Here is a 27494-nt window from a genome sequence, read left to right as displayed (position 1 = left end):
GGACAGCGGCACTAGGACAACTGTACTACAGTAAAGGCCTGGATTAATGTGTGTGTGTGTGTGTGTGTGTGTGTGTGTGTGTGTGTGTGATATATTTATTCATTTATTTATACTATAAAAAACCCAAAAATACACGTTTTAATATCTCTCCTTCCGTCTGACATTTTCCACTGAGAGCCGCAGCACTGTCGGGAGAGATGTCCCTCCGCCGCATGTAGAGCCGACGGAAGAGAAGCGGAGGCTCGTTGAGTCAGCTCACACTGAGGAGAACTGCAGCAACTCAGTCGTGTCTTCAGATCCCACTTTCCTCTCTTCTCCTCGGAACAACTCATCTGGATTTGAAAGGAAAGGACCACAAGGAAGGAGGAGGGGGACAAAAAAAAGTGTTTCCCAACGTGCACTTCACTCTATGTGAAAAAGACGCGATCGGGAAGGGAAGAAAAGCAGATACAAGAAAAGAGATGGGGGCGTTCAGGCTGCTGCTAAGGAGTTTACATTATGTGGGACTTTACATCCAACTTAGTGTCTCCGGGAGACAGACTGGACACGGAGAGATGGGGAACCACATCTCTGGGAACGGTACGTCTGATGAATGTGGTGCTGAGAGCTGATGGGTGATCGGAGGGCAGTCACAAACCCAAGGGCGATTTAAAACAACAAAAACATCAGGAAAACATTCCGATGCGCTATTTTATTAGTTTGTCGACGTGCTGGCAACCAACCATCTAAACAGGCTGCTCCGTCCTCATCACCAATTATGCGGAGTGAGGATGGTGCGCTCCCTTTTTCTAACAAGTGTTTCGGCTGTTTTGGTGTAATTGGCGTGGCTGCGTTATTGTTCCAGGCTGTCCTCACGACTTGGCAGCATCCTGTTTTCTCTGAGAGCTGCAGCTCTTCACCAGTGCTCCCCGTCCCCCCTCTTCCTCTTCCTCTTCCTCACTGGCTGCTTCAGCCAGACGGAGCACAGGTGATGTCAGCTGGCAGATGAAAGTTAATATTCTTTCGTTCAGGATGCTGATAATCACGCGCCTTCTGTTCCATCAAGTGCTTCCGTAAATGTTTACACTTTGTTTCATCACACACGCACACACACACGCACACACACACACACAGCCACGCACAGTGCTGGTCGGATGTCACGTTGTGTCATCATAAAGGGCTTTGTTCGAAACGTGAAGTATTGAAAATTAGATTTCCTCCCCTCATCTTGGTTTAAATAGGCAGATATTTTAATTGCTGTTACGAATTACAAATACGCTGGCTTCTATTTGGCCATCCCACACAAGGAGCTGCACTCTGCAATGTTTAAAATGAAATCGTATCCATGGTTACAATACAGAGGAATCTTTCTTACTTTCCTTCGTTGAAGCATGCTATGAAAGGAGAGGCATATATAATCTATAATAAGCCACACCTGCTGCTGATGTAGTGTCCTGAAAATGGCTCAGTTGTCCAAACGCATCCAGCCACAGATAAACGTTCCACTTGATCTTTGCCCTCCTCCTGGTCGATGGACATCGACCTCCTCCGGCTCTGTGCAGTCCTGTCTCATGCCTTCACCTTTTACCAACAGGCATGTCTAAAAGGCTACTAAACTGCGGTGAATAGAACCTCATTATTATGTTTTTCTCACTTTTTTGTTGAAATGTGCGCACAGAGGATTTCTTTGCTTTGTCCCGAGGCGAGTGCAGGCAGTTGCAAAGAGCATATGTACCAAATGTCCTAATTGAAATTTTAAGCAGCAGCACAGGGCAATAATTAGCAGTATTATATTCAGAACAGAGCACATAATGCTAAATAATGCAGCACTAATTCTTCTACGATCAGCAGATAAATTGTAGGTTTAATGACTTTTATAGCTGATGATGTTTGAGTTTTTGGATGTTAATGAGACAAGTTCCAATTCAGTTTTAGCATTTTTATGTGCAAAGATATTTCTATTTGTCTGGAAAAAGGCATTTATAGCTAGCAGCTGATTCTAACACAAAATAAGTGACGATAAAGGCTATATCAAAAAGCTCTGCTTTCTTGAGAATATGGTGTTGATTTGGTATTTTTGAGACCTCGTAGGCCACCATCATCCTACTTTTTATCCCCCTGTCTGCACACAGCTGCCAAAGAAGAGAGAGCTGAGGAAAAATTAACCGCCATTTGTTAAAATGAAGGGCAAACAGTTTGAATTTGCTGGGTTGTTTTAATGTTTGCGAGTGCATCTGTCCACTCTCTGCTTTGGTCATTAAATTAACTCTTAATTAGGCCATGATTATCCTGCAAAGCGATTATTCCAGCCAATCAATTGCCGCAATTAATCAGCAGCGGGTAAATGAGCTGTCTGGCCAGCAAGATGGGAAACGTAACAAAGGAAAATGAATAGTAATGAGGCAAAAACGCCATTGCTAACATTTCTCCTGCCATCCGATTCCTGACAGGCCGCTGTTCTTACTGCAGCATCAGCCCGTGTCCAAACATTTTTCCATAATGATCAAATAAGACATGTAGAGTTCTCGACTGACATTGAATCAAACAAAGCAAATGAGTGGAAAAACCATTACCAAGTCGGGTCGGCAGCACCAAAAAGTTGAATCATTTGCCGCTCGGTTTATACAGAAGCCGTCATGGTGGCTGCAGCAGCTGCGGTGTGAGATTTACTCATGTCAGGAGCAGAATTACAGACCCCACGCCCTGATTCAGCACTGCTTTCTGTTCTTAAGTAAACTTAATGGTTGTATCATGGCGTCAGAGGCATATGCACTTACTGCTGCGAAGTAACACTGCCGCCGACAACAGATGTCAGTGTCGTCTGGAGTCCAAGGACACCACCAAATGAGTCTCATCCCTGGAGAGGCTTTGTCAGCCCTCTGCTGCAGCTCCCCTCACTCGCTGCTAGTTAACGGACCTTTCTGTCTGCCATCAGGTAATTGGTGAGCGGATGCTGTCGTTTTGGGGTTGAGGCCAGGCGACTGGTTTGGCCACTGAATATTGTTCTGTTTTTCTTACCTTCAGAGACTTTTTCGTGAAGCAATCCAATCGGGTTTGCAGCATTAGTCTAGATAAGAGAATAGACCTATACGGTTCACTTGTCCTCCGCGTGTCAGCGGTCACCCCTTCCGCTTTATTCATTCATTCATTAGTCCTAAGAATCTGAAGCTAGAACTGTGTTTGGCTGATTCCATACAAATTTTAACCTGACATTTGTGTCCTTGAATGTTATTTATCATTTGTATTGAAATCTCTGTGATTGGTCCCTTTGTTTTGTTCCACTTTCACACTTTTGCACACACGTTTTTACAGTATTTCTGTGGACACACACTTACAGTATCAGTCCCACCCTTGACCACAATCCAAACGTTGATCTACTTTATTTGCCTTGAAATATAGATATAACTGGCCACACGTGACCATCAAACCAGTTGTCATTCAATTGTGAGAACCTGAAAATAGACATTTATTCTTTTAGTTCTTTCTAAATCCTCTCAAATTCCATCTGAAGATCTAAACTTTGATCCCCTTTTGAAGGTGTCATTCAGATGAAAAATGTATAAAAGGTATTTTTTATATATAGAGAGAGAAAAAACAATCATTTTCAATCTGTCAGCTAATGCTAATGATTCTGATATTATTGTTTCGAAGCTCTGGCACTGTGATTTATACGCTGTGTCCATTTTTGCCAGCTGTTAACGCTGAGCCATAAAATGTGAGCCGGGAAGTGTCGGAGCAAACAGGGATGATGGGTGAGGGAACAGAGGAAAGAACAGTTCTGGAGCTTGTTGGCGCTCGGCAGTAGGCAGAGGTGATGTATTTAGGTCCTGACCTCAGTATATAGTCTAACTGTGAAGACAAGTGCTGGAGGGCAGTCGGAGATGAACTACAGAGAGGTGAGAAATGATTACTGTAGCTGCACCGTCCTCACACAACGCACAGCTCTGTTGTCACAGGACTTAAAAATCAATCTTGCACCGGTCTCCCGGCTCCGTCTCCACATCCCTCCGTGAACAAATTGTACTTAGTAATAATGAGTTTTCGGCTTGTCAGCCATTTGAATTTCAACTGCTGTACTTGATCATGAGTGTTCAGTGTTGAGGGTCACCGGATAATCTCTTTCTCTTTTTTTCCCTTATTTTGAAGAACCATAACATTTTCTAGAGGTAAAATCTATTCTTGATACAGTCATCACCCCCCCCCCCCCCCCCCCCCACTAAGGTGTTGCAAAAAAAATAACAAGTGAAATAACCAAAGACTAACCTAAATCCAACACAACAGCACCATTTTCTCGCTTGCTTTGCTTTGTCATCCAAGCTTTTCTGTTCTCCCACTCAATGGTTTTAACTTGTAATTGCAAAAATATGACAGAATAGATATTAAAGTCAAAGAAAAAAAAGGTTTTACATCAATTAAATTATTGTACGTGCCAACATTTGGCTGAAAATTCAAATGGAAGATCAAAAACCTGCCATTACAACAACAAAACTTTAAAATCGCGAATCAGAGAAATGCAACCACCAAAACCTATATTTGAAATATTAGGAAGTCCCTCCCTGAGATGAGCTGCTGACATCTTCACGGTGTCACCCCACTGCTCATCAAGCCCCAGGAGAAAAGAGATGGATTTATAAATAAACAAATAGCAATTTAGAAGAAGTTTATCTGAAAAGATGCCATTAAAGCATTTAAAGAACCTTTAGCTGGATAGACAAATCTCTACTTTATCTCTTATTTGTTAATTAAGGCTGGAGTTCTTTAGATTGATAGTCATTGCATTTATAAAGTACCTGGAAGTGACGTGATTCATCGGTGCCTCCAGTGTTTATAGCTCAGGTGAGCCATCCCTTACAACAGATCTGGAGCACAGCATGCTTATAAATGAGAAGCCTAATTAATGTACCTACACATGAATAGACAATCCATTAGACCTGGAGCATCACATTTCACCTCCAGAACCCTCTGTAGCCAGGGTCCATATAGACGCTATCCTGGTGGACAACCATGAGTGGGATTCCAGTGGGATTCATCCAACCTATTTATCAGTCTGACCCCTAAAGAAACTATAACAACCAAACATGGATGTTTGGCTGTTATAGTCATTGCTTGACAATGTGTTGTGGGACCTTTTGTGTCCTCCATCATTCTTGCTTCCTCGTCTGACCCCCGTCTGTCACTGCTCACTGTGTTTTGTGTACCGAAAACCCCTGGATCCTCTCCTTCCCTCCCTCCGTCACAATATCCGCTACAAAACAGGCACAAACAAGCTCCTGGGTCAGTTAGCAGTCAAGGACTCCAGGTCTATCACTCTGTTTTTCCAAAGCTCTATGTGTGTGTGTGTGTGTGAGAGAGAGAGGGAGTATGTGTGTGTGAAGACACAGTTTAGAGGAGGAATGGCTGTGAATGACTTTGAACATGGCCATCTAAAGCTTGACTTTCTCCAAGGTGTACAGGAGTGGCACTCATTACCAGGGCACATCGGAACCCATCACAAGCAGTGTGTGTGTGTTTGTGGCTGTCCATTGTGAGTTACTTGTATGTGCGTGTGTGTGTTCAAAGTGATGGAGAGGGTTAGCGTATTCCCTACTGTTGCACCCAGCGTGATAATGTCGAGGGGGGTGAAACGTTTGGCTGTAAAGGCTTGTCTGAGAGAGGGCTGCTTATCTTCCATTAGGCACATTACTGCCAACATTGCCTTCAGAGTGGAAAGGCACGTCCCCACACATGGACACAGATTTTAACAGACACACCCCCGCACACACACGCACGCACATGCACACATACACACCTCTCGGGGAGGAAGTTGGCAGTGTGCAACTGTTGGCAGTCACACAGAGGGAGAAAAATAGGAGCAGGGAGGACAGGCAGATAGTCGAATGTGATGTATCCACAATCAGTTAGGTACCGTCTAAAGGATCTCATCAACCTCCAGCAGATCGTCCTGTAGTTTAGTAACCTGGTGAGTCTCTTTTAAGACTTTAGATACAGTATTGAAGAATCATTTATTCCCAAGAAGAGTGCCGTGCAACAAGTATTAAATAAACCCTCCAAAAATACAGAGATCGAGGATAAAATGCCTTTAACCTAATTCAAATAGTAGGTTATGATTGATTCTCTCAGTTTTGGAATCTGAAGTGATTAGAGTCCAAATGCAGTCTCTAAATCCAGGACTCAAATTTGAGTCCAACCCAAGCAGACCCCCACGTTATCAATGTGCATATTATTTAAATATGCACATTGATGACGTGTTTGATACTGGAATATGAGGACAAGTTCTCCTGTTTGTTAAAATGTTAAGAGACACACCGCAGTTGTGCTTCCACAGGATTTCTCTTTTAAAAAAAACAACCCCAAAACATTAAATGCCAAAGAATAACCAAGGATGAAATTGGGACAAACCCTCTCAGCTGCGTCCCTGAATGTAACTGAAAAATGTGTTTTTATTGCTATCTAAACAACAAATTTATTTATAGAGCACATTTCTAACGGTTGAGTAGCACAAGAGGGTAAACCAACAAAGAAAACAAGAAGACCTGATCCTCCCACATGCAGTTGCATGCACAATGCTACACACACGCGCATGTGCATATGTGCAGATACACACAGATTCACACCGTGCAACTGACGCACACACAAGTTGTCCATCAGGGGCCAGGCACTGAGACCCGAGACCTGAAGTGAGGAAAAAGCTAGCTTTAGAGTGCCAGGTAATCACAGAGGCCACGGTCCATGACGGCACAACGCACCACCTCAGAGATCACCCCGAGAAGGGCCAACAGGTGGGCCTGCTGCACTTCAGCTATCACTCAATTCAAAACTAGGAGCAGTTTTAAAGGCAAATATTGTTGCCTGATAGCCGGAAAGATCCAGACTCAGCACAGATGATTATTCGTTGAGGTTGACTTGGTTTTTTTCCTAAACTCTGAGGACAATAACATTGGTTCTGTACATTAAGTAACAGTGTTTCAGCTCTGGTGGCCTCACGGGATGCAGGGAAGAAAAATGAGAATAGTAAATCAGTCATAAAAAATGAATACCGGCTCTATATTTGCTACATTTTTAAGGAATCAAGCAACAACAGAGCAGAACCCTGCCATATTGCTGCCTAATCCCATTTAATGCTGCAATGTTTTGTCTGACTACTGCAGTGAATTTGTAATTCCCTTTCTGCTGAGGCGGATAATAATCCTGCCTATCTTTTAAGCACACTTTGGCATGCATATTAAAATAGCAAATCATGAAATTCTGACAGATCATACAAACACAAATGATCCCAAGCAGCAGTAATTATTCATATATACTGTATAACACAGTTCTCATGTGCTTGACAAAATTGTTGGAACCTTTTTTTCTACCTATTTTAGTACATATTGTAATTCCAATTACCTAAGTTATTTCCTCTATTTTGAAAGATTTAATTTGTAAGATTTAACTTGAGTATTTCAGATTTATGACAATGTAGTGGGATATTTTTTGGTGCTAGTTAAGTTAATAATAATAACAATAATCATAATATATCCTAATGTGGATTAAAAAAAAACCCCGAATCAAACCAAAATCTCCCTTTAACAACAGTTTTTCTAACTCAAAATTCTGACAGTATAGACTGCAACTAACACGAGCTCCCATTTTAAAGTAATGTGTCATGCATTGCTTTAATTCTTTTACGCCCACCTTCCGTGGCCGTACCTACCAATTCCTCACCATGGCAACTGCCTTTTTCTGCCCTCTTTTATCCGGCTATATGTGCAATGATATCACGTTAGTGCTTTGAAAATCAGCCCATCACATAACGGAAAGTATCACTTCCAGCATATGGAGCAAATTCACTTTGAAGCTTTAATATGTGCGCGTCTTGCTCTGCCTTTCATGTGGCGGATTTTGAAGGGGAATTTTCATTGGGAGGATTTGCTGGAAGTTTAAAGTCTAGCACGGAAACGTTGACGTCAGTATTCGAATTGGACCTTGCGTTCACATATGTAAACTCGGAATTAACCTCTGTTAAAGCCCGGGGACTTAAACAGATGCCAGCAGGCATTTGGAAGGAAGGGGTGAAATGACGACTGATGATTTATTCTGTAATTTGCTCCAGTTCGTTACGGCTGCTGAAATAGGCTCTGTTCTCTGCGCTGTTATTTTGCTCGCTACCTTTGGTAGTAGATCTGTTGGCGGAGGCACATCTATGGAGGGCCACACCGACCATGGCATGCTGGCCAGAGGAACTGGCTGCTGGTAGGTACTGGGATGTGACTCCATGCTGCTGTAGTGGATGCTGGGTTCCCTTTGTTGTGGCTGGTCTGTGCCAACAGTTCTGGGATGATGGTATTGATGGACCCCCCCATCCATCTTTGGATTTATCGCCACCACATCACACTATAGACTGTCCAGGAACTGACTGATGCCCTAATCCAGGTCAGGGAGGAGATCCCTCAGGAGAACATCTGTCGTCTCATCAGCAGCACGCCCAGATACTCAGGAATTGCATAGGTGCACGTGCCCAATTATTATCCACATTCAACCATGTTGCTCTTATTCACATGGTTGGAAACATTCCTTCCAAGACTTCAAACTGTCCTTTAACTGGCATAAGGATTTCATATTTAGGACTTTATTTCATGTGCCAAAAAAAGGGACATAGGTGCCATCACATGCTTGTGAATTGTTTACGATCAGCCATTTTAGCTTTTTTTTATTTTAAATTTTAAACAAACTGTTCTGGAGATGAACACTTCAACAGATGTTAACGTCATGTTAATGTTTGGGGGAGATTTGTCTTTTTTCCTTACAGAACCCCAAAATCGAATCTATTGTCATTTTGGGCACCCCTTTAAGTCAAATGTGGACCCCAGGGTGCTCATATACGGGCGCCTGCTGCATCCATTTGTTAAGTGCATAATGCAGCTAATTGAAACAAAACAGGTGTCAAGAAATAGCGTCTTCTATAGCCCTCCTTTGTGAAGCAAACACGCATTCAGGCGCGTAGTCACCGCAGGCTCAATTACGTGTGCCGCTCCCAGCCATTTCCAGACAGGGTTATCCATTACGAGTCCGCAGTGACCAGGCCTAATTACACCACTGTGGAGAGCCTCTTTTCTACATCGCTGGTGTGAGCGGACATGAATATAGACGTGCTGTGTGTGTGTTTGTGTTCCATTGTGGCCCCGTGCGTGTGTGTGTGTGTGTGTGTGCCTCTGCAGCCACCGGTCGGTTACACAATTAGCTAAAGTCAGGCCAAATTAACTGGCATACACACATGGAGCTGTAAGTGTTGCTTTGGGAGTCACACACACACACACACACACACACACACACACACACACACACGGCCCTGTTCTTTCTCTCCTTTAGCAGTCTGCCAGTGATTCTTTCATGTCAAACTAATAGGCTCTTGGCCATCTTTGAGGCACCGTGTGGTATTTACAAAGGTCTGCAGAGGCAGACAATTTGATACCGATGGGCAGTGAATTAAACATGAAAACACGCGCAGCCCTTTCTGATGATCTCGTATGAAGCTGCTATAACATGATGCTTTTGGAAGACCTTGACAACACTTCTCATACTGTAAAGCGTCACTAATATAAATCGCAAAGTGATTAAAGAGCCGACAAAAAGTGTTTTCTCATTACGTGGATCATGTGACAGAAGCTCAGTCTTATGTTTCAATGCATGAAATATAGTCTAATGCATTTTTCTGTATCTAATGCAGGACAAGCTATAGTCTAAGCCAATTTGGGTCCAGGTGGGGCTGCACTTCACTCCCAATTTGTGGCATCTCCAGGCATTTCTTACTGACCCTTTTCTGAGTAACTTCTTTCATAGCACTAAAAATCCGAGCGTGTTCCAAATTAGCAGCGCGTTTCCTGTCTCTCTGAACAATATCTTTTTCAGTTTGAACTCTTAGGTTTCTCAAAGAGAAAACGCCCTCCTTGCTTATCTTACCTTCCTACGTTTAAACCTTATTGCATCAATTAGGTGATCCAACAGAACAATAGAAAGAGCTCCTTCACTGTTCCTCTGAGATTATTGCAAGTGCCCCGCAGATCTAAAGAAACATGGTTTTGGAGGATGAAGGATATGTATTTTTATTTAATAGTTTTATTTTTGCAGTTCATTTTGCCTCTGCTTTTGATTTCATGGATAAAATGGCATTCTCTTTAGTTTCTAACGTAAGCTTCTGATGCATTCTCAGCAACGTTAAGCTCATCGACACTAGATGGATTCTAAGAATCACTGTATGTTGCCTCTGCTCGACTCTAAACCACGTTGCTGTTTTCTCCACGTCGTCTCTGATCAATGCCACAGAAATGCCACTTGTTCTGTTTTTAGAGGTGTTCTTCAACACTTCGGCATCACAGCAGGAGCTTAAAGTGTCGCTCTGAGGACGGATCAGAGGTGACGATTTTTTCCGCTAGTTATTCTTTTTTCCCCCTCTCTGCTTCATGAAGGCTGTACTCTTGACGCCTTTCAGTCGTCTCTGCCCGTGTGTCGTCAGTCACAAAGAGTTGAGTGCTTGCCTCTTTTTCACTTCCCTTTCCCCCTATTACTTTCCCTTTCTGCATGTGTTAATGGCACAGGCGCCAGAGAGGATGAAAAGACTGAAAGCTGATGCTTACGCTGCATTTTTTCCACCCACCTCTCCTTTATGAAATGTGATTTCTGTTGTAAAAAGCAGTCAAGAAACCTCTAAAACAAACAAACCCCGCCCGCCAGACTTCTTCCTTTCGAGGCATATAACTGATCTGTAAGCTTAATGTGCTGTGTTCCAGTCCGTGGGTTCTTTGGGTTTTGACAAAGCGCAATAGCTTTGCAGTTTTTGTCAAGATTTTAGTTTTTGAACCTGAACAGCATCGTTCCATCATAACATATAGCACAAGTCCTCTGGGCCACGCGGTTCAATGGGAGGACACCCAATTCTTTACACCAACAACTACATTTCACTGCAGCTTTGTGTGACTGTTGTTAATGTTGTTTTTAGCTTTACAAAAAGTCTCTTTTACATGACAGTAACCTGCAGCGAAGAGGAGAGAAAGTCAGTGAAAAGCAGCAGTTTCTTTAAAATCTATTTTTAAATTCAAGCCACTCAGGGTGGCTCAGTCTCCACTGTTCAGTCTATCAATGAGCCTCCTCCTCCTTCTGCTTCTCCTCCTTCTCCCTGTTGCAGATTTTCTGCCTCTAACTGGATTTTTAATTCAAATGCCAAAGTGAGTGTCACGGTGACTGGAGCGCTACAATGCTGTAGGAAGGGAAAATAACCATTTTAAAACACTGGTGCAAAGTATAATTCTAGCTTTTTAGCTACATTTGATATTTAAAAGTGTCCTCATGGCAAGAAGGTTCCTGCTTTGACTGTAGAGAGGCCCGAGCTTTTCTCTGTGTACTTTGTATGCTCTCATTAAGCCTCTGTAGCGTTCCTCCAGCTAGTCCTGTTTCCTCTCACAGTCCAGAAACATGCCCATTAAGTTCACGGGAGACTCTAAATGACTTGGATGTGAGTGTCTTACTGAACGTGTGGGTGCCCAGGGATAAGGTGTTCTTCTGCTCGTCATCCATGACGGCCCCAGACTCAAGAACTGTCACGACTCTAATTACCAATACGTAGCAGTTAAAAGAAAATGTTAATAATGTCATCACATCACATTACTGGTGCACAATCCTGACTAGCAATGCAATTCCATATGACTGCCCCTCCCCACATACTCCATATATACAGTACACACACACACATATATATGCATATAATCTCGAAGATCCTCATGTTAGGCTAAAATACATATCTCTGGAAGAAATTCTTTGCTAGCATCCTCTCCACTGGAACAATTTTTTATTTCAATATTGACAAATCTCCTTGGCTGTATTATATAAGGACGAGGGCCTTAATGTCTTTAGGAGGCCTCATGAAGAAAGAAAAGAAAAGGTTAAATAAATGCCATGTGTAGATATAAGCCTTAAGGAAATTGTGCCATTAAAAAAAACCCACCTCATCTTGGACAATAGTTTTTATTTGTTTGAAAAGGCGTCGCGTGTTTGATTCGGCATGTGCTTCTTGCTTAGTCTGACAGTTTTTATAATGTAGACTTGAAAGGCGCCGGGGTTGGGGGGGGGGGGGGGGGGGGGGGGTGATAAACAAGATATTAAACAAGCTCAGCTGAATCAGCTTTTCTGGGTTTGTTCAAACTTCCAACACCCGCCTCACGCCCCCCCTCTCCTACAGTGAAAGCCTTCCTTAAGATGTAAAGCTTGGCTACAAGCTTTTAGGTTCCGCAGCTGTCAACACCTATCCGTCTGCTCGTGTCAGTGCTGGAGAGGCTACTCCAGGGTGCATTAGGGAGGGTTCCCAGATTAGATACTAAGTGCTGATATCTGCTGTCGTTTGTGCCCAAGAGAACAGGCTGCTGGAGGCAGAGCTACAGGACCAAAGACGCTGATAGTTGGGATTTCTGCTGGCCTGTTTCTTTTGTCCTGCATCCCTTTTTCTTTCAGTTTGTTTCCAGACTCCAAAAATGCTGTCGCTTTAAGTTAGGACGGTTTTGAGTGTTTGTTAATTATTTCGCCGCTGTTTCGGTTTCCTGTTGCGTGTTACAGACGCGGCTTTATCACTGCACTTGGCGCAGCACTTTTCTGCTCCTGTAGGGAATTGCTCTTGATTCACCTCCAAGATGGCTTTATTGATCGCATTGTCTCTCAGCCTGAGCAGCAGAGCTAAAACAAAACCAAAGAAATCTCCACTGAATGTTTGCCGAGCTGCTTTAATTGCTGCGCGCTGGTACGTTGAAATTTTGGAAAGAGGGAAATTGAGTCCGCTGGGAAATGCAGATGTGGGAAGTATAAGCTCGCAGCAACTGTCACATCTGCAGCCGCATAATGAGGCATTAATTACTTTCACCTTAATAACATGGGTGTCACAGTGGGACCTGGATTGGTAAATTGCCATTTGTTGCTTCGCTGATTAATGGGACAACTTTTTTTTTTTAAAGTGATGGCTTAACCATCTGCCCAAACAATCAGCACGGGCTGCTCTGGCACAGTCACCTTGACAACTAATGCCTGTCAGTCAGTTCATCATCATTCCTTTGAAAGGGTTTGAAAGAGCAGCCGTATGATGAATGCTGTTCATCTAAACTGTGAGCAAGCACAGATGATCCCAGGGTGCCACAAACCTGAGGTCAAAGCATCATTTAAAGGGAATAACCCCCTCCTGCTTCTCCTCCTCCTATTATTAAGATGCTTCTCTGACAAATTGATAAGTACATGTCGTCCTTACATTTCAGGACAGTAGAAGATCTAAATATCCGTCTTTTTGAGGAAATTCTGGTCAGGTTTTCATTCGGTAGACACACCAGTCTGCTTATACTCTATATCCCACAGACCTACCTCAGTACCATTAATGATGGGCCGAGTCCTGCGTGCCTCCTGCAGGTGACTGCTCACATTCGAGTGAACCTCTTCCCACAGCTTCACCCGCTTCGGTAGGTGTTTCTTGGTTTCAAAGCAGCCTTGTTGAACTCAACTGAAATGTGCTTGAAGGTAATACATACATATATCAACAGAGACCATGTTGGGGAAGCTATTTCAGTGGATCCCAAAGTCTGATACTATTTGCATGACAGACAGACAGACAGACAGAATACTATATTACTGGCTGTGTGTATTATTTTGGATGGGGTGTTTTTACAGCGAAGCACAAACAGCGTCAGATATACGATGATCGATGACGGCGTGAGTTACGTGCAGCTGCAGTCGCATTTCAGGGCTGAAACGTCGGGACAAAGGGTAATCCTTCAAAAAATGAGAGTGGATCTTCTGTATTTACAGAGTTTCTCATGGTATTTTCAAATTTGTCACTCAAGCTGCTGATTCTCACCACTTGGAAAACAGTTTTAAGTCCTCGACAGGAGAACTGTCGAGAGACTGCAGGAGAGCAGGAGGATTCCTACACATAAGGATAAAGGCCCTGAAGCTGTGTTTCTTATTCTTAAGAAGTGATTCCGTCTCAAAATCTCATATCCCCAGAATCTTTCACCTTTTAGTTATTCTTTTTTGTAAGACTGTTTAAACCCTTGGTTAAAGATGAATCACATCCTTATAAATAAGCAATAAGCTGAGCAAATGACAGCTCCCTTGTTTAATAAAATGGTAAATTAGTGGTTTCTCCTTAGTGAATCTTCAAACGGAAAGACAATGAAATAAAATAAAAACAAAGCTCTTCCAGAGAGACGAATCAATCTGGTAATGTGTGCTTGCACAGGCTGGTTCGCTCAGCGGGCAGCTGTTTACTGCAGAACTGAGCTCATTATTTGGATGTCAAGCTTGTTATGAGGCCGTATGAGAGACTTGTTGGTCTGCTAATTATTTCTGAGGAGCTGCCTGACAAGTGTGGATGAAAACGAGTTGATAGAAGCAGAGAGACGGGGTAGAATGTGGCAGGGACAGAGGTCGCATGTGTCAGGAAGTCCCACTGTGAGACTTAAAATGTAGAAAGCAATGCTTTGGTTTATTCAAATTATCCCTGACATTTTCCCAGGCGCAGTAGGGCAAGTTTTTTTTAATTAAGGTGAGAGACACAACTGCAGGAGGTCCTGTACAGGGCTTTTACCTCGCTTTAAGTGGAATAAATGAATGCATTCAAATGAAATATGAAGAGAAAAAAGTCTAACAATAGGTTACTTTAGATAAATAAATACATCAGATAATAATCAATAGAAAACAATACGTAGGCAAGAATGCAAATTAGAAAAGTAACTAATTAACTAGTGACAAAAAAGACCTTTTTCCCCTGCCAGTCACTGTTTTAAGTATTGAGGTGTTTTAGCATTGAATTCTAGAAGTCATTTGAATCATGCTGTGTTCAATGAATAAAACAGGACATTTGAAATGACTTACTATTGTTTCAACTGGGTCCACAGATGATTGATGTGTCCTTAAAGGAGCCCTTGCTGGGTGGGAAGATGAACCCATCCCGTTATACACTGGAGCTGAAGCGAAGATCCATTTTTGTAGATCTTGGATCTCTTAAATAAAGTCCACATCATGCTAGAAGAAAAGGGAAAAAGGTTGAAATCGAATGATCTACAGTAATTCTGTAAAACATCATTCAGATTTTGATTCTCACTGAACGACAAAGTAAACCTCTCTCACAGAGATGTCGTGGTAAAGGAAATAAATAAGGAACACTGAAGTTAGGCATCATTGTTATTCCAGACAGGAGCTAATGTTGTAATAATGACTTGTGCCGGGGTGGCACCTTTGTTGTCTTGAATTAGAAGACAAAAGGTCCTTGCAATCCTGGCTGAACCCTCTGGCTGGGGAAATGGTGTTGTCCTTTTAACCTTTTCATTTGATTAAGAGGGAAAACAGTGTTTGACCCATACCAGCAGCTGGGATTTGGGCCAAAACAACAGGAAGTGGATCTTAATGCAATGACCAGGCTCATCAGTCTACATCCACACACACATGTCTGCATACGTATGTGCGCACGTGCCAAAAACATGAGGGAATGTTCATATACGCAACCGTCCTGATACGGTACACACAAACATGTGAGTTTTGGGATTGTCTTCACAGGCAAATATGGAATAAATATGCATCTCCATAAATGATAATATATAGACTGACCTGATTAAAGACCATTGGAAAAACTGGATGCATGCATGGATCTGAACAATCAGTTCTATTGACAGCCATCAGCCATATTCCATAGAGGTATATGATTATTAAGTCAGATTTGAATTTATTTTGGTGAGCAGTGAGTACTGATTACATTCAACATGTGCACAGTGCTCTGAGTAAATTTAACTGTGTGAGATTTTGTTAGTTTCTGTCCTTGTCATGTGTTGGCCAGCTGTCCCTGGCAATGAGGCGTGTGTATTCTGTGCAAGCAAAGTGTGTTTGAACTGATCCATATGGCACATGAAGAGATTTCTCCAATCCAGCAACTGCAACCATCACTGATTATGCTAACAGTAGCCATATAGTAGATAATATTTGTATTTAACTATCCCTCGAGACTCTGCAAGAGAAACAAGGAACTAAAACATGAATGGATTTAACATCCAAAGAATACAGGTTATATTGGCCACAGAGGCCAAATCTGCATTGGCTCAAAACTGTCCCTCGATCTCGCCTCAGAATTTCATTGTGAAATTAACTTTATGATTACAATAATGACATATTCTTTAGATTCTTAATTTTCTATTTTCAAATTCAAGAGGTTAAACCTTTATGGACAGATATAAAATAAACCAACAAAAAAAAGTGCAAGGTATCATGAAAGAAACCTCTCAGCAGAGTGGAGAATTAAGAATTTCAAATAAATTTCAAATTCCTCTACAAAGGCTGAAGCTTTTTAACCGGGTTCATTTGACACATTAAAATGAATGTCTTTGCTCCTCATTGGTGCCGCTATCCATTATATTTATATATTTTTCCTGTTGTTCAATATGTAGGCTATTTAATAGAAAAGCTATTATCAGAAAGGGTTAAAATTGACGTTCTAATCAAACATTATGTAAAATGGGCTAGGTGGGTAAACGGCAAACAACAGAGATACATGGAGGGTTGGTAGGTTTGTCCAGCAGTGGAGGGTCAGACACAGGAAATAACCTCACTACTGTCAGTGGTTTCAGAGATTAGGCTCCTTCACAGAGAGTAGAAACAAACACGCATATAAATCATCGTAATTAGCGTTATATTAATGAATTGACTTCAATACTCCCTGGCTACTTCTTCAACTGTTTCCAAGCAGCCATCATTCACACCCAGCATCATTGACATTCAGAGGTTGATGCTTCCGGCGAGCACAACAAGCTGCCAGTACCATCTATTCTGCAGCGAGTACTGACAGTGGAAGCAAGAATGTGCCAATTTTCCACTTGTCAACTGTCATCTGGGTGCTTATTCTCACAGATTATGGGCTAAAAATAGACATTTAAGGCAGTTTTGCAGTTTCTTTATGTGATTTCATGAATATTGATTGTTATATGCAGAAAAAAAACACTTGCATGTCCTCTAAATTACAATTATCTCATATTTATGGCAACAGTTGTTCAGCTACTGTTGTACAAGCGGTGAGATAATCGTTTATTTGGAATCACATCTCTGTTCAGTGGATGCAGGCAGAAAGTTTAGAGAACAGCTGGCACTTTTTTATAGCACTGGCTGGGTACAACTAACACTGAGTGGAGTTTTTTTTTTCAGAATATTTTCATTTCTCCATCTTGTTATTGTTGACGTTTGGTTAACGGGACGATTAAAAGTGAATCATGAAGAAATATACCATCTACGAACAAAATAATAGGCTATAGAGAAGACAAATCCCCCGTAGGGGTGGTTGAGTTTGTTATCACTCAATATAAAATAATTGTGGAGGCTTGTAGTTTTGACATTGCTGTTTTATTCCTTAAAAAATGTCAGTTTGTTGGTTATTGATTTTCGTTTTTCCCCGGTTGTTGTCCTAAATAAGCTTCTGGAACACAAAATTGGTTTCTATACGTGTAAACAAGCTATTTAATGGACTGAGGTGGGAGTTTGTGCAAGAGGAGGAGGGCAGCAAAAGGAAGCGTCATCTGCTCCCTTTTATCACAACTGTAATTACCACATTGCATTTCTCAAAGAAATAAACGATGCGGCGCGAAGCTATCTGCCACCACACACACTTGGTCCCTCTCTCACATACACATACTCATATTAATTCCCTCCTTTAGACTTGCAGCATGTGGGTGTTTACACAAACCCACAAGGCCATCATAAACACTGGCCTGCCTATTAATTTAATAATTCAATGGGCTGATCCAGAGTCAGATGCAGTTTTTAAGCAGCTGAAGGGTTGCCATCGTCTCCTAGCCAACCGCTGTTTATCTTGGCAGTAATGGTGGTGTTTCAGAATGGCTACAGCCAAAACTATTGGCTGGAATAGTCGTTAGCACTGTGATCTCACAGCAAGAAAGTCACGGTTTGATCCCTAGCTACAACAGGCCTTTCTGCGTTGCATTTCTACAACCTCTCTGGTCTCTCTGGGTGCTCTAAGTCGCCCCCCCCCACCCCAGTATCATGCACAGATCGTGATTGCAAATAGAAATTGGGTCATAATGGACTTACCAGTTTCAAAAAAGGTGGATTTAAAAATGGATTGATTTTTAAAAAATCAGTACATTTTTAATTTTCAAGTATAGGTTGAAGAGTAACAAGCTTTGACTATTATTTCAAGCAGTGTGGAATTAGTGCTGATCCTCTGCATTGTGAGGTCTATTTTAGTTAAGCGATGATGACGAATCGTGTCAGAAATGCTCAGACTTTGAATTGCACACTTCGTGGCTCAATGGGGGTAGACAGATTATGATCGCTGAGAGCAACTTTACGCGTTCTATCTGTTAGGCAGCAGTTTTCGTATGTCAGCTTTGAATATTATCAACAAGAGGAGCTGTGGGCATCGCTGCCGGCTGCTGCCGCTGCTGCGGCCTAATGGCAAATCGATGCCGTCTGTGTTGCAGGTTTCACAAATGAAAAATACAAACAGATTTGATCAATTTACAAGAGGGATGTTTGTCTTGAGGCCCTGCACTTATGAGACAAGAGAGATCCATACAGCAACCTCAGTTCCCTTTAATGTATGGACTCTGATAAAAATCTGGTTACCGGCCAAATTTCACTCCTAGTGATCGAACGAATAAACCAGACGGATCCATAAATAATGAGGGATCGGAATTTTGACCAGTAATTACAAGAACAAGCATTGTTCTTCCATCTATAAACAGAAGTGACATCAAGGATCAGATATTATGTTAATGAAATACAAATTCCCAGGGTGCCAATTTCATCTGTGCGCTGGATTTTCCCACAGGGAAAACACATCTGATCTACCTGTTTCAAAGACAATTCCCATGTGCCCAGTGGGAAACACTGCCACTGTGGAATCAGCAGAACTATTCTATCTGCTATTGTTTTTAATAAGTGATTCATAACGTGAGTTTAGCAGGGATTTATTCAACATTTTAATTTCTCCCTCTGAACTCTATTCTTGAGTTTTCTTGAGCATTTGAAAGCACCTTTTTTTTCAATTGTCAAAATAAAAGCATCAATTAATTTGTTTGTTCACTCACATTTCTAATAAAATGTTGCTAAGCATCACATTGTGTTGACTTGACATATAACATGAAGATGACTCTATATTTATCGTCCAGTTGAAACCATTACAATAGATTACAATAATTGAATCGGCTTTTTTGGTTTTGGTATTCTGTGAGTATCATGTGGCATTCAGTCTAATTCTGACAGGGTTGCGAAAAAAACTGCAGCATGTTAAATATAGAGAGGCATGGAAAAAAATCACAACAAGTTCCAAATACTCGCAGTTTGTGTGGGATAATAGCATAACAATGAAGTGCTGTGGTGTCACAGAAATGTGCACATTTTATTAAAAAAACACCTGAGCAACCCTGTTTTTTGTTTTAAAGTGTAAATCAATTAAATTAAATTGATGTTTATTTATATAGTGTTGTTAAGGTCAAAATTGTCTTTAGGCACGTTACCTGACACCCAACAGGAAACAGTGGCAAGGAAATGCATCTCTTTAACAGGAAGAAACCTTCAGCAGGACCAGGCTCAGAAAGAGGGAGAGGGAGAGGGAGAGGAGAGGAGAGGAGAGGAGAGGAGGAGAGGAGAGGAGGGGAGGAGAGGAGAGGAGAGGAGAGAGGAGAGGAGAGAGAGGAGAGGAGAGGAGAGGAGAGGAGAGGAGAGGAGAGGAGAGGACACAATAGGCAGACATCATGCAAATACATTATAGAGAATAACTTACCAGATGAGCAGATCACTGGTGTCTGGTAAAAGTGGAACTTAATGTTGAAAAATGCTAATTACTAATTTTATTTTTATTTTTTTAATAAATGTTTAGCGTATGTGTAGTCTATTTTAGCTTGTTAGATTGCACTTAACATCCTCATACTAAGACAATAAAGCACCAGAAGAAGGCAAACAGCTTACAGGCCAGTCAGCAGCAAGGTATAAAGTGCTGCTTTCCCCTTGTTACTGCATGTTCATGAGTACAGAATATTTATGCCTCCCCCTAAATGAATATCTGTGGTTCCCTGGTGTATCGAAAGTGACATGCGGTCTGTTGGGTTTTGTCTCAATGTCATTTTGCAGCACGGAGACAGCATGAAATGGGAGATTAAATTCAGCTCAAAGTTTTACACAGCTGAGCTGTGACATCAACAACAAAACTACATGCAGAACACTTTGTTTGCTCCTGCACTGCCCTTGCTTCAACACTGGATTTACGAGATAGGTTATTTTCCTTTGTTAATTAAAGTTTGCAGTGTGGGAACAGTTCCCAGGGTCCAGTGAGTTATGATTTGATCAATAAAATCTCACAAGCACTATTAATACAAGTGCTGATTCTTCCTGAATTCCTCATTTACTTCTCGATGTGTGCAGCTTAATAACCTCACTCCCCAGTATTGTAAAGATGGATGATATCCTTGTTCTCTACAAATTAAACCTTCGTATTATCAAGCTCAAGTGAACCCAATCTCACCCCCACACAGACAAATAATGGTGCATTGGTCAGAGGCCAGCTGAGTACACCATCTGGATTATAGCTACCTAAACTGGCTTTACAAAACCCTACAATAGTGGACATTCACTGGCCTTAGACTCACATATTAAATAAGAATTAACCCCCTGAAACTACTTTGATAGGTAAGAAAGCAGAACAAAACATGTATGGTACAGAGAAGGGATCAGACGGTTAAAGAATGGATGGAGGTGCGGAAGACGTCTGAGGTCTGAAAGACCCAATCTAATGTATGGAGCCACAGTGAACATAGAATCAAACAAGCTGTATAGACAATTAAAGGTCGAAGAGATGAGACAGGTTTCTTTTATGCCATGAAGGGTGTCTGTCATTTTCTTTTTTCTGAGTAGCACAGATGACAAAAAGATTTCTTGCTTTTTTTGTCCGTATCTGATCTGGACCTGGGTCTTGGTCCCACAGTCAGTTATTCCAATCAACTAAGGTCCTAAAGACTCCTCCTGTGAGTGGTGGCCCCATTGGTGGACAGATCCCTGGGCTCTCACTTCTGTCCCTTTTGGGATTTCTTGAGCCCTGCATTACTTGTGGATCCTATCTGGACCGATTTGTCCCCCAGCAGCTAACTAAATCAAATATAATTCAATGTATAAGCTGTGAAAATCACTGTTTCTGGAGATGCTGTATATCTCTGGGAATTTACTGAGAAATATATGTGAAATAGACTTCACAGGCTAGTTTTTATTGTGGTGCTTTCAAAAGAAGACCATGTTTGCCCATTTTATTTTATTGAAGGCAGCCTGAAACAGCATTATATTCAAATGATTTCCTTTTTTAAATTAAGGTTTACATCTCTCTCTCTCTCTCTCTCTCTACTTTAGCCTCTATATGTTTAACATTTGCACCATCAATTTTAATGAGCTTTGCAATTTAAAAATACAAGGGAGAATTTTAGCATTCAGTATGCAGTGATAATTGCTGAATATGCAGTCATAATTTGCATATCCGAGCCCTACTGAAACAAACCCTATAATTATAATTAATGTTTTTGTCAGTAATTAATTCATTGCCATGTAAATATTATTAGTACGTGATATATGAGGTATTCTCTCCCTTCCTTTGAGAGCAGCTAAAATGTCTAAATTTCAAACAATAATTATTCATTTCAGAAGGAGGAATGTGCACAGGCTTTTCATTTACTTTAAAGACTTTTATATGTTAATTGCAATTCAATGTGTGTGCAGCTATGTTCACAGAGGTTCCTCACGATATGACCGCGCACAGAGGTCAGGACGTGGAGATGGCCTGCTCCTTCAGAGGGGCAGGAACACCCTCATATTCACTGGAGATACAGTGGTGGTACATCAGGAACCACGTGGACTGGATGGACAGACAGCCCTGGACAACCAATGAAGTAGGTCAATCACCAGAAAAGTGTGAAATAATTAAACGCCGTCAAACAGCTTAAGCCTTGGACAAAGCCTGTTTACCCTTTTCCTTTTTGCTTTAACAACTGACATTATTCCTCCTTTACCTCTGGCCTTCCCCGTCCTTTAAAGCAGGTGACTAATCTCCACCCAGTCTCAAATTTATCATTACTTGCTGAAGTCCTTTAAAAAAACTGTCTAAGTTCATATGAACAGAAAAGGTGATGGTCAAGATCAAAAATCTATCTAATGATGGCAGCTGACCTTTGGCCCCAAACTCATCCTTTGCAGCCTTTGACACCATCTCGCTTAATCTCCTCCTTGACATATTAGCTTCCACTGGCATCCCCGGACCCCTCCTCATCTGGTTTAGGTCCTATCTCATTGGCTGCACTCACTTTGTCCAACTCAAGCACTTCAGATCGTGATCCTTTTCAGCTACTAGTGGTGTTCCCCAGGGTTCTGTTTTGGCCCACTACTATTGATTAACTGCCTCCTACCCCTCGGTCATACCTTCAGGAAACATGGCATCCAATGTCATTGTTACACAGATGAAAACCTGCCCACTTCCCTTTGCAACTGCCTATTAGAACTAAAAAACTGGTTCTCATCCAACTTTCTCAACAGTGATAAAACAGAAGTTCTTCTCATTAGTTCCAAGTGCACTGTAGCCACACCTGACAACCTACCCCTAACCATTGCCATATTTCTCCCCTCCCCACCATGTTAAGAGCATTAGTATCATCCTTGACAGGTCGCTATGCGCCTCTATAGTATTAATCGTGTCCACCCGTCCATTATAAATCAGCATTCAAGCCCTGGTCACATCCCATATTAACCACTGCATATGGGAGAGAAAAGAAAGACAAAGAAAGACAAAGGATAATCCATTAAAAATGTCCATGTTCACTGCTCAATTTAAGGATTGTGCAGACTGATTTCTAGGTGACGCATGTCCATTAAAACGTACAGTTGTTCCCACAAACTTCACTACAGGCTCTACAGGTTCAAAACTCTGCCACCCCATATCAACACCGGAACTCCTTTCTTATCATCATAACATCGCATCACTCTGGTTCCTCAGCAACTCTATTGGCTCCCCGTGAAATACAGCACAAACTTTAAAATTCTGCTCCTCACCTCACAATGGTGCACCTGCCTATGCCTCCCAGCTCCTTCACATCTACACTGCCTCTCAAACTCTCCGCTCCTCCTCTGCCTATCAACTCACTGAACCCACCGCCTGCCTGTCCACCGTGAGGTTTTGAACCTTCTTGCCATTCTGTCTTCAGAACTCTCACCAAAGGACTTCCAAAACAGCAACTCACTCCCGCTTAATTCAAATCCGGTCTGAAAACTCACCTTTTCTTTATTGTTGTTTTAAAAATATGCTGTTTTAAAGTTATATTTTTAGGCTTTTCTTTTCTGTCCTAATATTTTATTGCCTATTTTCCTTATCTATGACTATGCAATGTGTCATGAGTGCTAGTAAAGCCACCCACAAATAAAATGTATTATGTGTAACACGTAATGTATTATGTGTAACATTTTCATTGTCGTTATTGTTATACAATTATTATTTTGGATGCTAATTTAATTCTGCGGTGGTTTGTAGGTGGCTCCAGAGGAAGAGATGCCAAAGGATGCCACCAAGATAAGTGTAAGTTTCCCGTGATAATATGAGGCACAAAACCCTAAAGACTGCATATAATTTATTGTTGCGGATGAGGCGCAGATGTTGAGCTTGTGCTACATGACACACATGGATGGAATTTTCCCTCGGTGCGCTCCAGACTACACATCAAAACCTTCACTTCATGCTTGATGAGTTTGTTGAATCACATTACCATCCAGCGAGCAGCCAGAGCTGACGCTGCTGGCTGATTAAGTGTGTTCCTCGAGGGGGCCCGCGGTCCACCTAGCATCTCTTTCAGTTTTTTTTATAAATGCCCCAGCAGACTTTATTTGCTCTAGACCAAATTCAACTAATAAACACTGCAGAGGCAGGCGGAGATGGCAGCTGTGTTTAGAGCTGTAAAAATTTGCAGAAGTAAGTGGACTGTCTGGGCGGTAGCAGCTCAGTCTGTTGGGAAATGGGCTGAGAAGCAGAGGGTTGTGGGTTCAAGCCCCAGTGCTAACAAATCATGAATGGTTTTCTGGTATTAGGGGATGGTGCAAGAACACCTTCACCTTTGATGATGTCCTTGAGCAAAGGTACCGAACCCACAAATGCTCATGTAGGGCCCCGCGATGAACTGGTGACACACCCAGGGGTGGACCCTGCCTTCGCTCATTGCATGCCCCCCCCCCATGACCCCAAAAGGGATAAAGCGGATGAGAAGCAGACTGTTAAACACTGTTTCAGATGTGTAATATATCAAATTAAATTAAAGGTGAGGTACACAGACAGGGGCTCTGCAGGCTCTGAGCTTCGTCTATGTGATGAATGTTGGTACCAAGTTAGAGGTGAGAAAACCTGTAATCTGTTCTACAGTCTCAGTAGCATTGAGGCTTAAACATTGACAGTCATGGAAAGGCTCACAGGGGTCACAGATTATGTCAAGATGCTTCACATCTCTTGATGCGCCAGGATTTGTCATCTCAGCAGAGCTTTGATTTACAAGATTGGGTTTATACTTTGACAAATAGTTACAAATACACCAGAATACCCCACAAATAGATAACAGGAGCGTAGTGTCAATGAGTGTGTGTTTAATAAGTGTATAAGCTTATAATTTTGACAACCTTTCACATTTAATTTCAATAAGAAAAGGAGAAATTTGTTTAATTGTATAATGATGATAAAGAAAACCTTTCCAATCCCTTCCCTTCCCTTTTCTTTCCTTTCCTTATTAAGTGCACATTTTTGCCATCATAAATACAAAAGTACGCAGACATGTTTCACCCAATTCGACAGGACAAATAATAATAGAATATTAATTATGGCTTGAGGTTGTATAATCTTGACAACAATTCCATCTGGAGCCAGTTTAGAGGTCGCCCACAGCATTTATCTGAGGGAAAAATAGCTTGACTGCCTCATAAAAAAAGGCTTGAGCTTGCTTTGTAGCTCTGCAGTAAACCCCTATTGCTTTACAAATACTTCTGTAATCAACTATTAAGATTAAATTGAAAGCATCGTACGGGTAGTTGCAGAGCTTTTCCTTCTTATTTAATAAATGCTAAAAAAGGCTGCTTCTTCATTTTTTTTCTAGTTGGATTTAACAATAGTGTCATCCTTGAACATCCTGCTGGTTATCTCAGGAGTCACAAGCCCTTATACAAGCAGCCTGTGTATTATATCATTAACCACGGCGTATTCCCTATTTGGCTGGGTCACTGCTGGCTACAGCACAGTGCTGCAGCCCAAGGCCATATTTGATTGGTGAAACACTGTTCACAGCTGAAATACAGCAGGTCTGTGATTATGGCTAATATTTGTTTGTGTTCAAAATGCTCATAAAGCGTAAATCACAGGTTGATTTGGGTGAGCATCTGCAGTAATACAGTATTTAGGTTATATGTTCCCTATTGATTCATAAGGCTATTATCCTTAACCAGATACTACTGGGTAAAACCAAAAATTTACAAGCCTTCTACTTTATTTAGAATGATTAAGGTTGCCTGTTGTAATGTTGTTTTTCTAACTTTACCAGGTTGTGAAGGTTGTAGGTAGCAACATCTCTCACAAACTCCGGCTCTCGCGCGTCAAACCATCCGATGAAGGTACCTACGAATGCCGCGTCATCGACTTCAGCGACGGAGAAGGTCCCCGCCACCACCGCGTCAGAGCCTACTTGCAGGTGGCCCCGGAGAGCGACATCAGTGACCACAACAGCAACTTCGAGGCCCTGGATCACACCAAAGGAGGAGTGGCGCTCATCGACAGCGGCGACGGTGGTCACAGGGAGCATGCCCAGGAGCATCACAGGGTTCACGGGCACCACCAGGAGCATGGGAAACAGTCTTCACCACCAGCCCACCATGGCCACAGCAACCAGCAGCACAAGGCCGGCAGGGAGCTGAAGAAGAGGGAGTTGGACACGAACTACAGCCACAGTGATTGCACCAACGAGCCAAGCTGCACGCTGTAGCTGTCAGCTTAACGCCACTGAGAGATAGATTATAAAACAATTGCTTATGATCGGCGTGGGAAGGGGGGTGTAGATCTGAGCAGATCCGCTGCTTTTGTTCTCCGCATTGACACAGAATTAGACTTCTCACTATCAACCCATGCTCTTCTTGTACTTTCTAGACTGTAAATGACACGACAATGCTTTCATGCGCACACGTCTCGCACTGCCTTCTCCTCTCATTTGATTCACCCTTGGGGGAAAGATTTGTCACCGGGCCTGTCACCAAAAAAGAAAAAAAAGAAAAAGTCTTCTTTTCATTCTGAGGGTGCATGAAATGAATCCAGTAATTAGTACTCATCAAGGACAGATTTGGTGCCAATCCGTTTGAATAAATGGAATAAATGCAGTGAATAAGTGCGATACTTCTGCCACACTCAGTCGCTGCTTTTCCCCGTGGCGCTGCCGCGCTTTTCCCAACACGGCCAAACCCTTGATCGCGTTTGTTTCACCTCTCGTGTCACCGCAGATGTGTTCGCTCCAAGTGGAGTAGGAGGACAAACACTGCCGTGTTGCCTCCGAGTCTGCTTTGACTATGAATCGATTGGGAATGTGGGATTATTTTGGGAGAGTGGCGCTCAACGCTCTGTCATGCTTTTGCTCTGACCCAGTGCGCATCAGTCATTAAAAAAAGCCTCAATCCTCCACTGCAAGCCTCTAGTCCACCGTGTATATATATGACTGTATAGTATAAAATGAAGTGGGTGCATGTTCAGTAATTTTCTGAAAACCCTTTTTCAGCCACCAATACACAAGGACAGTGTTTTTCTTTACGTTTTGTTTGTATTACAAAGTAGGTTTATTTTGCTTTACTGTTTTCCAAAAGTGCTGTACAGACAAATGAATGACCTATTCTCTTCATAGCTGCTCAGAAAGGGATTTAACATAATGTATCTTAGTACTCAAGCAGTGTTTCTCAAACTGTACAGGGCCGCTAACCTGAGTGTTGCTGTGATTTATCATTCTTGCATTCTGGAGTTGATCGGAAAAGCCTTGACGGTCTTCTTTCTTTCATTTTTGCCACTTCTGTGTGGGGGCGATAATCTCTTCCCTTTGGTTGTCTGATAAAGCGAAGGACAATACACGATGGGAGATATTGAGTGGTATGAATGTAGGTGTCGCGCGGGGTGGAGCCCACAGGGAGGCTCGCGAGAAGAAAATGTTGTGGGGAAATGATGGTTGTTGCTGCTCCCTCAAATTACAGGCCCTGCCTCAAGGCCATGAGGGAGCCCTGCTGTACTTTCCATCTGAGGAACTATAGTGACTGGTGGTGGTTCATGTGGACTGAGGAGGGGGGGGAATTAATCATTGTGGGGATTTACTATTTAAAAAAAAAAAAGTAGAAAAAGGAAAATGTACATTTCTTCTAGAATGTTTGGTCTCATACTAAATGTATGGCTTTATCAAATGAAATAAATTGTATATGAAACAACA

General features: G+C 42.0%; 1 protein-coding gene across 1 annotated transcript; it reads left to right on the top strand.

The window, feature by feature from the left end:
• Positions 1-228: 228 nt before the first annotated feature.
• On the top strand, positions 229-27494 carry LOC130529705 (V-set and transmembrane domain-containing protein 2-like protein). Its single transcript, XM_057040185.1, has 4 exons — positions 229-579; positions 21745-21914; positions 23543-23587; positions 25584-27494. Exons 1-4 carry the CDS (start codon positions 462-464, stop codon positions 26019-26021), a joined length of 771 nt encoding a protein of 256 aa, XP_056896165.1. The 5' UTR covers positions 229-461; the 3' UTR covers positions 26022-27494.

The sequence above is a fragment of the Takifugu flavidus genome, chromosome 8 (assembly GCF_003711565.1).
Source record: "Takifugu flavidus isolate HTHZ2018 chromosome 8, ASM371156v2, whole genome shotgun sequence".
Classification (NCBI taxonomy): domain Eukaryota; kingdom Metazoa; phylum Chordata; class Actinopteri; order Tetraodontiformes; family Tetraodontidae; genus Takifugu; species Takifugu flavidus.
Note: the sequence above shows the minus strand (reverse complement) of the source record. Positions and strands in the feature narration are given on the sequence as shown.

Excerpts from the sequence above, each read along its gene's own strand:
- LOC130529705 (XM_057040185.1), top strand. The coding sequence starts at position 462 with ATGGGGGCGTTCAGGCTGCTGCTAAGGAGTTTACATTATGTGGGACTT. Across the intron at positions 580-21,744 it reads GAACCACATCTCTGGGAACG|CTATGTTCACAGAGGTTCCT; the intron begins GTACGTCTGATG and ends ATGTGTGTGCAG. Across the intron at positions 23,588-25,583 it reads AGGATGCCACCAAGATAAGT|GTTGTGAAGGTTGTAGGTAG; the intron begins GTAAGTTTCCCG and ends TAACTTTACCAG.